The 13,052-nt window shown below is 37.5% G+C and overlaps 1 protein-coding gene across 6 annotated transcripts in view; it reads right to left on the bottom strand.

Annotated features, from left to right (window-relative positions):
• The window catches only part of FBXO38 (F-box protein 38), a 49,661-nt gene that overhangs the window by 21,444 nt on the left and 15,165 nt on the right, over positions 1 to 13,052 (bottom strand). For 5 of the 6 annotated variants that reach the window (XM_036894399.2, XM_036894424.2, XM_057491059.1 and 2 more), the window contains 7 exons: positions 12,224 to 12,361; positions 10,872 to 11,009; positions 8,658 to 8,751; positions 7,540 to 7,670; positions 4,592 to 4,762; positions 2,836 to 2,978; positions 1,729 to 1,939 (listed from right to left, as the gene is read on the bottom strand). In XM_036894399.2, coding sequence (XP_036750294.1) covers positions 1,729 to 1,939; positions 2,836 to 2,978; positions 4,592 to 4,762; positions 7,540 to 7,670; positions 8,658 to 8,751; positions 10,872 to 11,009; positions 12,224 to 12,361 — 1,026 coding nt within the window. The remainder of the gene's footprint in view (positions 1 to 1,728; positions 1,940 to 2,835; positions 2,979 to 4,591; positions 4,763 to 7,539; positions 7,671 to 8,657; positions 8,752 to 10,871; positions 11,010 to 12,223; positions 12,362 to 13,052) is intronic. The other variant, XM_036894421.2, reaches the window with a different exon arrangement.

The following is a 13,052-nucleotide window of genomic DNA, read 5'->3' as shown; positions in this document are numbered from 1 at the left end:
CAGCCCCCTGAGCTGTGAGCGGCGCCACGAAGCTCCTTTCCGGGGAACTACGCTCAGCACCTCAGCATCAAGCTCCCAGGGCTTGAACTGTGTTTGTGAACATCTGTCCTTCATCTCCATTTATTTTGTGCATTCCTTAATGAGATCTGTCCTAAGGTATCAGAAAAGCCTGGGGAGGTTATTTTGGGGTCTGAGAAGGCTAAATTATTTTTCTATTATAAATTAATGGTAACTGCTTCTTCACATTTTAACATTTCAGCTTACAAAAAGTTTCATAGGAATGCTCTATATCTGGGTAGCACAGGAAGCCTATACAGTATCCTGTAAAACAATATTCACTAAAAACACACCATGATTTATTACAGCAGTTTACAAGCAAAGCCACTTAACTTACACAGATTAAATGGCTTTTAAAATTAAACAATGCCCTTCTTTTAAATTCAATACAAGTGAAGTTAAATACAACAGGGCAATAAAAGAGAATAGCTCTGCTTCAGTCTGGGGTTGGTCCAAAACCATGGAAAGATTCAAAGTTATAGATTCAAAGTTAAGTATAAATGTAGTTACAGTCAATATCCATTTTCTAGAGACAATGTGTAGAGAAAAACAGGAAGATCAAGGATGAAAGAGGAACAGAGGAGGTGGTGCAAGCAGAGAGAACTGAGAAGGCATGTACACCGAGACAGGAGAAAGAACAGGGAAATGGTTTCAGAGGTGCCAAGTGAAGAAAATATCTCAGGAAGATAGAAGTGGGCAACAACGACAAATGCCGCTGAGATGACAACTCAGGTGAAAGTGGAGAAATGAGCATGAGCTTTCATAGGAGAGTCGTTGGTGACTTTGCCAAGAGCCAGAATGGAGAGCTCTGCAGAGAACGTGGGAGGTGAGAAAGTGAAGGCAATGCCTACAGGTGCCTGAGGTCAGAACCTGCACACTCGGGCGAGGTCCTAAAGGAATTTACACTCTACACACAGCGTGCTTCCATTACAAAAACAGTCACATAACCTCAGGGTACCTATGTCTCCTTAATTAGTATGTCCAAGAGAGTGGGGGAAGGCACAACAGCAGCAAGATGGCTAGCAGAGAGTGCTTTTCCCGATCTTAAGGGTCAGCTGAGGACCTGGAAAATCGGGGGTGGCAACATTTTCACTCCATCCTCACTCATCAGCAGAAGAGCAGATGATGCCTGATGACACACAGTCGGGCACACAGCAGATGCTCAGTCAATATGGATAATCATACAAACAAAACCCAACATTTATAACCTCATGTACTTAATTTGCAGGGTAGTTGTGAAAGGTGTCCAACACAATGTCTAGTACACAAGTGGTATTCATCTTTTCAGTTCCTGCAGCATTCAAAAATGTACCTATGTATTGCTCAGGGAGATATTGAAAGATGTTCCTTTGCTCAAATCCTGGAAGTCACATTTTAGAATCAGGCCCACATTGCCCACTGTGCTCTGATGCCCACGGCACCTGAGTCCTCCCCGTCTGCTGGCACCCTTAGAGAGTCCGTGGACAAGCGGCGTCACAAACACAGCTTTAAACAAGCCAGCAGATCAGCCAATTCCATCCACCCTTTCATTTATTTGCCTTGTCACCTAGGTCCCCTGATGTGTAAAGTGACAAGCTGAAATAGTGGGGAAGGGAACACATCAGAGTTAGATAAATATAATCCAAAGAAAAAAATCATTTCTATCTGGAGCTCACAAAAGAGCTGGGTTACCGTCGGCTGCAAACTGCTGCTCTCCGGGCTGCAAGTCCTGCCGGAAGTCGTTCTCCTCATCTGAGTCGTCTGGGTGATGGTGATTGTTGTCGTGGATGTTGGCATTATTCTGGGCATTATTATCATTGTCATTGTTGGAGTTCTGGTTGCTAACGAGGGCTGAGGAAACCCCAATTCCTGTGCCTGCACTTAGTCCAACTCGAGCACAGCCCTAGGCAAGACAAAACCACATGCTTGGTAATTTGGGTTAGTAGAGAACACTTTATTTTTAATATTCCTTCATTTCAACTTTAAATAAGAACAATTTACATAGCACTTGACTTATGAAATACTATCACATATGCATGAAGGACGTTATTAAGGCTCAGAACACTTCAAACAAGATAAAATTATTAGTCTTGATTTATAGATGATGAGTTGCACAATGGGATGAAATGTGCCCAACAGCACGTGACCATAATTGGTACAACTGGGACTTGATACCTAGTATCCTGACCTCAAATCCTGGATTTTTCTTGCTATACTGCACTGCTCCAACAGTGAGAACGTAACCATTAAGAAGTGACAAGAGAAAACATAAATAGTTGAAGCATTAAGTTTTACTATGGTTAGAGTATAAAGTTCTATTTGTTAAACAGTTTTAAAACATTTTGTACAAATGGTCAACCTCAGATTTCCTAGGATATAGAAGTGAATAGAAAAGATAGCAGCAAAGTAAAACATTTCCAAAATAAATTCCTAATCCTTATTTATATTTTGGGTTCCTAATTAGAGATTTAATTTCCCATCTAATTACTCTTACTAATTATTTTTGACCTAGCTCTAATTTCCATCTCTGCTCTTACCTTACCTTCAGTTTATAGACCTGGCGGAGACAGCTTTCAGCTTACTTTTTCCTTTCCCTTCTTTGGAAACCGCATGATACTCATTTACAAGAACAAGAAGAGGCCATGCATTATTATAACCTTTATGCCTTCACTCAGGCTGGCAGTAAAAAGTCCAGTTATATGTAACACATAAAGGCGTATTCTTAGAAAGAAAAAAACTTAGGTCATTTTGTTTTCTTTCTGGTATATCAAAATAAACACTCTCCCAAATATGACCTACTTTGGGTGGCTCACGAAACATCTGGTCCAGTGAAATAAACTCCAGGCTGGGCAACAATTCAATAAACTGGCCGAAGGAGTCCAGCTTCAAAGCATGGCACCGTACTAAGTTGATATCAACCAAGCGAGTCCATCTTGAGTGGTCTGTTGAGGAAATGATGTGGAGGGAGAGAAGTTAAGTAATGCTTACTCCATTACTGATGAATTTTGCTATAGGTCTCAAAGACTTCCAAATCCTTTTTCTTTAAGTAACTTCTATCTCTTGGTCCCTAAAACTTGCTGCTCTTGACTATGCTATTTCCTCACCCGATTACACTGTGAGAATTTGATGTCTTGGGAACTACTGAGCCTTGATTTAGACACGAGACACCCAACAATCCCCATGCCTATTCAGCAATAAGACACGAGGTGAAGGAATGTCGGGGCACTCATTTAATAGAACACTATGTAGTTAGTAAAAGAATGAAGAAGAACCAAATATGCCTGCTGGTATGAAACGCTATCCAAAATACTCAGTGCAAAAAACAAGCTACAGGACAGTGTATACACAGTAAGGTCCTTTTGTATATATAAATCATTTTTAAGTATTATACATGTATAAGCTGCAATACGCATAAAATAATCTGTCCAGAAGAATATACAAGAAACTGTTGATGGTGGTTACCTTTGAGAAGAGGAGACTTTTCATTTTGTACCTTTTTGTACTGTTTGATATTGTTTATCAAGTGCATGTATAACTTTTAGTTTTTAAGTGTTAACAGGAGTTCTGAATGATGGGATTATAGGCCATTTTTGTTTTCTTCTTTATACTCTTCTGTATTTAAGAAAACAAACAAACCAAAACCCAATAAATGTTATTTTTTAAAAGTGATCTATGCCTGCTACAACCTAAAGTTTGTATTTCCCAATAACTTCTTGGTGCAGCTGGAAATGCACTCCTGGTGGGTGAGACACAGCCATTCTAATGAGTGGTCTCAGCAAAGGCCCCAAGCTTGAACATGGGCCTGGAGGTGAGCTTTGTGAGGAGCGATAGTGTGTATCCCTGTGAAGGGGCTCCAACAACACAGGAGGCTGTTCTGCAGGTGTCAGGCAGGGGGCTTAGTGTGCTTAAAATGGATGTCATGCCAAAAATTCTCTAGCTCTGAATTCATTTAAAGGTTTATATTTAGGTATTTAAGAAGGGCCTTAAAAGAAATAAGTAACATTACTCTCTTAGGGAGGAAAATGAGCTTCCCCCATAAGGGAAAATATCAAGGGCAAAAGTCACACTTATCAACACAAGAGACCAAGTGGGGAGGGGAGATCTGAAAAGACCTAGGATTTTAAGATAGAAAATGTCACTAAAGGAGTTAATGTTTAATGTGTCACCTAATTATTTTTTACATATACCCACTTTGTCCTTTCAGATGAAGTGCCATTTGGGTAAAAACAAACAAACAAACAACTATCACATCCCAGGCAACAATTCCTACCCTTAATTTCATGTGCCTAGCCTACAGAAATATATGTAAGGATCAAGGTGGTTGAATTCATTACCTGGACAGTGCAAATTTGAAGGCAGAGAATTTCAAGAGTTCAAAGCGAGTACTAATATACTTCCAACTCAGTTATGAAAAGTCCCAGAACTTATGTATGAACGATCCATATACAGTATCTCCATTTTACATTATGAATACAATTCATACCACACGGGAAAAAACAAAGACATCAATTATTTCTTTATCAATAAAACATAGCCATATTTAAGAATATAGTACCTGAGATCCAATTGTATGGATTATGTAGATGGGGGCAATTATAAATTGCCAGATATTTGATACAAGAGAAAACCTCATTGACTGCCTTCATCCCTATATCGGTGATGATACCAGGATTTTCTACCACATCAGCCAAACCATACTTCACCAGATCTGCATTGGCCATTCTGCCTGGGAAGAGAAGTTAAAAAAGAGAATTAAAAAAATAGATAAGTGTCCTAGACTGTTGCCATTTCTTTATCTTAACATCCAGTATGACCACTCTATGATTGTTCGGAATCACCTGTACATTATCAAGTTCAGGTTTGGGTACAATTTTAGGTTATGTATTCTGTACAAATGATAGCATTTATTTTGTGAAAAAAATAATTTATATTAAAAGTCAACAGACAGGTAGTTAAGAAAAAAAGTTTTTCAGTTGTTTGGAAAAAGAAAAAGGAAAGCAAAAATGTTTAAAGCAAAGTTAAAGGATGTATTGGTCCACACCTAGGGTGAAGTTTTAGTTTAACCTTTTAAAAAGAAAAAATGTTAACAATGTAACTCATATTAACAGTATAAGGACTGTGTTTTTGGAGTTGGGTGTAGCCATGTGTAATGAAGAGTAAACTTTGGGAATTCAGCTCCATTTTTAGAGCTCTCGGGATTGGTTAGTAAATACATACTGATTCCCCGAAAGTGGACTTCTAACTCAAACACACATTTTCTGCCATTGGACTTTAGTGCCTACTGTCTTGTTCTACTCAGGGGGTGGTTATAAGTTAAACAGGATCCTCCATGCTAGATGATGCCACTGGAAATGCACACTTCATCTCTTCCCTCCTACCATCATTTCCTCCATCTGCCTGCCCTTTGCTCTCTAGGGTGATCCACCTGACACGAGCAATTTGAAGGAAAAAAGGGACTGTGTCTAATTCACAGTAATATTTTCAATGTCCAGCACAGTGCTGGGCATATAGGAACTCAATGTATCTCCCTCACAGTGCTTGCAATCAATGACACAAGGTTCAAAGAAAACACTCCTTCTCTGATGAAGCTGCCCTACACATGACAGGGACTTACACCTGTAACTCAGAACATGTTTAGAACAACCATACTCCAAACTCTTCCAGTTTCCATACAGTTCATGCTTACTCTCCTGTAGCTCCTGTACTGGGAATTTACCAGCATTCCTTGCAGATTCCACCTTAATCTGTCCTTTGCAATTTAACTGAGCAGCTTTCTTAAGCTTCCTGACAAGAACCCTTTTCTTGACCTTTGGACTTGAAACTTGCCTTCTCCCTTACAATTGGGAAAATCTTGAACTGAGCCTAGTTCTTGGGTGCTGTCTGCAGAAATACTGCAGCCTCACGTGACAAACCCAGTGACATCTCATCTCCCTCTACAGCCTGCTAGAGGAGCCCAGCACCTATTCTGATACAGAGAATCCTGGGCTGTCTTTACAGGAACAGAGAAGATGTATATGGGAAAATTGGATGAACTACAGCAAATATGAAAAGAATGGCTTATAAAAAGGTAAAAACTAAGAGAATATTAAATATGACAGACCATGAAACAAGTTTTGTTATAAAGTATAAGATAATGGTAGTCAAAAGTTTTGTAAAAGTGTTCTTGTATTGAAAATGGGTCTTAAGAGGAAAGAAACACTATAGGGAAATAGCTGACTATAAAGTTAACTCGTAAACACCATCTTTCAGTGAGCCTAAAGTGGCCATCCTGAAGACAAAAAATTTGTCAAATTTTGAGCTTTTTTGAGCTTTTGGAAAGAACATAAAACAAAATTATAGAAACAACACCAATTACCAAAAGCCAATAATTTTGTTAATACATAAATACTGCAGAAACAGAAAATGTAAGCAACTCATCTGAAACTAGAAAAGCTTGATAATGAGTACATCGATTTTATATGAAAATAGTATACTAGTCTAGCATTTTAAAGCTTTGTTGGTGAAGAGCAGATCCTTGTCAAAGCTATACAGATTAAAAGTAGTTCCTGTGTTAAATTGGCTAGAAGATAAATGATTTGATTCTTTAATCCTTCACCTGCATTAATTGAGTGCAGCAACAAAGGGAAAAATCAACCAGACAACCATCACTGTGACATACATCAGGAATGAGAAAGAACCACAATCATGCTCTCTGACCCAAACTGTCCTAACCAGAGGAATCAAGCCCTCTGATGCTCTTCTACAAACACAAATCAGACCCAAAGAAAAAATACCATCTGGTGTAATAGTAAGAGTTTAAGAAAGACTTGTCACAAATTACATGGGGAAGACACTAATTCTTGCAAAAATAAAAAATCGCTGGTGGTGGAAATGTTCGTGCATGTCTGACTAATGTCATGTAGGAAAAGTCTGAACAATAAATTGACATGCATTCAAACCCAAAGGAATGAGTTCCCAATTGTAAATATACTCTCGAAAATGCTGTGAACAAGCCTTCCAACAGCAATCATCATTAAATGAATACTGACCATTATGTGCTCACACTAATTGGAAAATCCAGAACCCCCAGTGGGTTTATTATGGAAATGAAGAGCACGGACAGGGTATGGTCCTCATCTGAGAGGACCATCAAAAGCTTCAAGAAGTATGGCAGATCAAATTCAACAAATGGAACCAAGGATGACATTCTGTGAAAAAATGAAGCAGAGTGGGAAAGAAACTTGGGCAGTAAAGTGGAGACAATATCAAATGTAGGTAAGAATCTTTTCTGGGTATATTATTCATCAGTATTTTCTACAATACACTAAAATCAGAGGCAATGTATAAAAATAAAATCCCTGACACTTCAAGTTTAATTAAAAGTTTATTTTTCAAGAAGTGGGAATACCCAAGATTTTAAGTTGCCTTATATTCAGAAAAGTTTAGAACATCCCAATTCAGGCTGCTGTTTGTCAAGTAAGTTCTATACAGCAATTCTAGGGAATAAAATGGGATAAGTCTTACTCTGCAGCAAAAACTCATCTACATATCCCAGATGAAGGGTCTCAAACTGGGGGAACTCCAACTCTGCCATCTTCAGGGCAGAAAAGACGCCATCTTTGGTTAGGGAAGGCTGGATCCGAACTTCATGTAACCTATAAACAAAGATATGTGTCAGAGTAACATGAAAGCCGTCAGAATGAAAGGTTCTTCCTAATGTAGGCTCTGAAAGAAGTTTATCTTAACTGAAGTGTCAAATGCAAACAACTTTTCCTGCCTCTATTTAAAAATATCAGAGATATTTCCTTTAAAGGAGCATTTTTCAAAGTGTGGGCACATCTTAGGCAGTAGACTGGAGTTACATTAATCTTATATCCTTTCCAAGTGCTTTCTGTAACCTGATTAAATCAAGGTGAGAAATCTGCATCTGGTGATCTTCTAACATCTTTTTTTATGCTATTAGGTCCCATTTTAACAAAAAGCACAGTTTTGTAAGTGAGTAACAATACCTAATAACTTAAAACTTAGAAACAGTTTTATTTATATTCTTAATAGTCTATTGATGGAAAGTAAGAGTTTGTTTTTCAGTAAATTGAGAAAATGGTTAATTCGATTTAGGTAAAATACTATAAAAGTAAAAGTAAAGGGACACTTTTGATACGCAGTTAAAAGTAAATGTGGCGTGAAGTGATAGGAACGTGTTAAAAATATAAAGATGTTACAAGGTCAGGACTCCGAAAAACTGATTTAAAACACAGATGTCTGCATAGCAAATGTTATTATCAACAACTGTTTTATAATTTAGAAAATCATAGAGGTTAAGATAATGGCTCCCGAAAGGGCTGCAGACACCACAGCACCAATACTGACTTCTGATGGAGTCTCAGGTACCTCCAGAGAACTGATGGCTTTCCTGACAGACCACAACCTTTCCCAGCTTTCTAGGTCTGCAGTGCAGCTCAACTGCCCTCAATCACAGCCTAAGACTACCACTAAGTGATACCCTACTGTCACGTAAACAACTTTGTATTTTATATCTGAGCAAAGCATGATCAAACTTCATATATACATTTCTCCAAATTAAAAAAAAATAGACCCACATAATTCCAAGACAAAAGACACAGTGTGAAGAGGAAACGTACCTACGGGCAGCAGTAATGATGAGGTAACCAAGATCTACTTCAAGAGCATTCTTGCAAGCTCCCAAAACAATAGTGTGCAAATTTCTAAAACCACCTAGTTAAAAGAGAAAAGGAACAAAAATAGTAAGCATTTCATTTGACAATAACACTTTTAGTAAAGCGTTTATGCACACTTTAATTATCTGTTTGAGAGTAAATCTAAGTTTTCTTATACATTCAAATTAGTACCTCAAGATGAATTATGACTATTGAAACAGATACTATCATTCTGAAAAGACATTCTGATGGCATCTGAAAATTACTCCAGATTATTTCAACTTTTAAGTACGGATTTTCAGAGCCACAGGCTCATGAGGGAACTGTAGAGAGGGGATCCTTACATTTTCTAGCCAGTTTGAGACTCTATCTATCATATGTAGTAGGACCAGAATTACTTTAACTTCAGCCATTTTTTTCCCCCATGTTTCTGAAACTTGTAAATACAAACCAAAAAAGGACACAAATTATTAATGTATACAACTCAACATTTCGTTTGTTTTGAACTTATAAAATCACATAGTATATATATACACTTAGAGTTTGACTTCTTTCACTAAAAATTTTGTTTATGAGATTCATCCACACTGTTGTATGCAGCTGTAATTTGTTCATTCTAATTGCTGCATGGTATGCCATTGAACAAATATGCCACATTTCACTTATCCATTTTATTGCTGACAGGCATTTGAGTAGTTTCTGTTTGGGGGCTAGTATGAACAGTGCTACCAAGAACAACTTTGAACACATCTCCTGGTGAACATATGTATGCATTTCTCTTGGGTTTAAAACCATGAATGCAACTGGTATCTGTATGGTCAACTTTAACAGGTATGCCAAACAGTATTCCAAAGTGGTTGTACCAATTCAGTCACACCAGGAGTGGATGAAAGGCTGCATTGATCCACACCTTAGACAACACCATTGTCATGTTACTGCTTGTGTGTAACACTGTAGTTTTAATTTGCTTTTCCCTAATGATTAATGCAGTTCATCATTTTCTCATGTTTACTGGCCATTTGGATATTCTTTTTGAAGTCTGATATTCAAATTGTTTTCCCATTTTTCCTACTGGGTTGTGTCTGTGCTTTTCTCATTAATTTTAGAAGTTCTTTATATATTCTGGATATAAGTCCTTTATCTGAAAACTGTATTGCAAATAGCTTCTCTCACTCTGTAGCTTGGCTTTTCCCTCTCTTAAACATGTCATTTAATTAACAAAAAAAGAATTTTAGTTTTAATTTTAATTTAATACAGTTCATCCATTTTTTTCTTTATGGTAAGTGCTTTTTGGTACCATGTTTAAGAAATCTTTGCCTACCCAAGGTCAAGAAGACATTTTCCTAAATCGTCTTTTAAAAACTTTTTTATTTTCCGCATTTGGATATATGATCTATCTAGATTTAACTTTTGTGTGAAGTATGCTGACTTGTTAAGTAAAATATAAGGCAGTCATTCTTAAGCACTTCTTAAGGGAGAAAAGTCTCTGATTCTTTTGGACCTTTATAAGAACTCTCAGCTTCCGGAACCTCTCTCCAGGTCTTCTCTCCAATGAATGGTTTCACTATGATGTTTTCCCTACTGACTTTGTCATGTTAGCTACAGACATGGAATAAAAACAGTGCTGTTGACCTTCAGGGAGGCTGGTCCATCCTCTTCACTCAATGTGATGAAGTACACTTACACCAGACTGGATTAACTGACAAATACCTAAAAATTTAGTGCCTACTCATACTTTAACATAGTATTGATAAACCTGAAAGCATTCTATATACCATAAAGTGTTAAACAAATGTAGTAATGTCCGAGTTCTTTCACAGGCTTAAGGTGTCCAAGTCAAAAACATTTCTTAGTCACTAAAGGGCACTAGAAATCCCTGTTAACATTTCTCAGAAAGATTCCAAATATAACAGATATATATAAAAGGAATAAGTGTTAACAAGCCAGAGAGCATGTGCTATCATTCTTCTATTTACATTGCAAAGGTTTAACACTGCTTAAAAAAGAATGAATTAGTTCATGCTCATGGTTACTGAGTCTCCATAAAACACACCAGACAGAAAGTGCAATTATTAATAAGCATTTTATTTTAAAAAGACTCTAAGAGAAGCTAAACAAAAGCTTAATGAATTTTTTAACTGCTTTTTAAAATATTAGTAACTAAAGAAAACTGAATACCTGATCTCCAACTGTCTTCAACTACATGTTGGATAAGACCTCCAAGGAAAGGAACTCGAACCATTTCTAAATGTTCCAAATTTCGGGCAGAAGCTAAGCCTGTTACTAAAGGGACATATTTCAAGGAGTTTGTGGGTCCTTAAAAAAACAGAAAAACAAAAAAAATTCAATGGAAAATGTAAATTGCCTTAAAGGTGAATTCTCAAATCAGCAGCTGAAATAAATAACTTATAAATTCTCTGCCTGAAAATGACAGCCAAGCAGTTGGCTCACTGCAATTTATTACTTATTAGAAATGAAAGTGTTAGCCTGTTAACTATCTCCTTACTCAGCATAAGGATTTTTCTGTAACACTGAATAGATATTGTATCAGTATCACTTATAAATTCCCCTAAGTCTCGATCATTTTGAGCTCAGAATAACTAAAGGAGAGGAGCCAAGCTGAAGAGCTGATCCTTCACCCAAGAAATCAGCCCATCACATGACCGCCCATGTGACCAGTGTGACATCAGGAATCATGGAGAATCACACGAGATACAGTCCTACTTATCAAAGAACTTGCAGTTGACATGGAGGTAAAACTAACGTGTCTTAAGTGTAAAAGGATACAAGGCAGCGCATAACAAATCCAAAAATACAATCTGCTGTGCCACACAAGAAAAGAAAAAAGAAAGAAGGGGAATGTAAGCTGGAAGAGGCAGAACCTGAAGGAGGTATACACGTGAAGAGGAGGAAGGAAGCATAAAGCTCAAGAGAAGGAAACAATAAGGTACAGTTCAGACAGACACTGCGGTGAAGGCCGCTGTGGCTCTATCAGGGGACAGAAAATAGGCAGGCACAAGGAAGGTCTGCCTTGGACAGGAGTCAGAAACAGGGCATCGACAGGGGCCCTGGTCATCATGGACTCTGAAAGTGGACAGTCCCCAGCTGACACTCTGCAGCGACAAAAACACTCAGGGTTTCCAGATAGAAAGTAGTATCACAAAAGCGGTGCTTTAGGCTTTAGGTACATTAGGTCAAACAACTCTTTACATACAGGATAACTAGGAGGCCAGAGACAAAAAAAGCAGTCAGAAATCTATTAAAACATTCATACAAAAAGAAAAAAGTGTCTATGAGAAATACAAACACCGAAATGCTTTTTATTACTATTATTATTTTTGCTAAGGGTCAAACAAAAACCATCTGTCTACCATCTTTAAAATATACATTTATCTTCACAATGTGAAGAAGTTACAAAATGTAAGTAGTAAAACCATAATATAATTTCATTTGCAAATGCAGCTCTGGAATTTGCTTTGGGATATATTTAGAAAGGGTACCTAAATTTCCACCATAATTCTGTACCGTACCTGCACAGTTCCTCATGACGAAAGTCCGTAAGCTGATACACAGGAAGTCTTTGAATGGCTGTGGTTTGGTGAGTCTTACCCACTTCATATAAAGGTGCCTTAGCATTGGGATACAAGGAATTTCGGGAACATTCACTCCTAAAACATACATATAAAAAAAAGGACAAACAAAATCACTAACAACTGTATTCTGTGTATAAGTTCAAGAGTCTGTTTTTCAAGTTGACAATTTATACTTCTTTGCTCTTTCTTTAGAAGAGGCATATGGGAAGATGGGTTTTAACAAGTCTTTCTCGTAACTCTACAACTTCTCCAGGATACCCTTGCCTGGTAGATATAAAATGAAAATAGGTTACTGAGAGCAAAATTATGAGGCTGTGAAGGGAATAGGTAGGCAAAATTACTATCTGACTACCAATACCCACTGTCACACTAGGGGGAAAATTTAAATTTCTCAAAACAATGGCAGGCTAGCTGGCTTTAAATACCATAGCTTCTGGATGGTATCCAGAGAGAGACTAAAGCTGTTTCTACAAATGTATGAATCTTAAGGATTTGTAAATGTGTGGCAGAAGCCAGTCGGCATGACTGGGAAACTGGTCATTCATTTATTTTAGCATCTCAAATTGATAAAGGCATTTATACTTAACACCAAGAATCATATTTCCTATAGGAATTTTTAGTTAATTTTCAAGAGGAATAAGTGGCTTAACACCAAGAATCATACCAGCAGAGGACCACAGATATAGGAGATGCTAGGTGGGGGGAAGAGTCAGGAGATATGGGAAAAGAAAGAAGACAGGTAACTTATAAATTCCAAATGGAAGGA

This window comes from Manis pentadactyla, chromosome 13 (assembly GCF_030020395.1).
Source record: "Manis pentadactyla isolate mManPen7 chromosome 13, mManPen7.hap1, whole genome shotgun sequence".
Classification (NCBI taxonomy): domain Eukaryota; kingdom Metazoa; phylum Chordata; class Mammalia; order Pholidota; family Manidae; genus Manis; species Manis pentadactyla.
The sequence above is the reverse complement of the archived record's forward strand: the minus strand, read 5'-3'. Positions and strand labels throughout refer to the sequence as shown.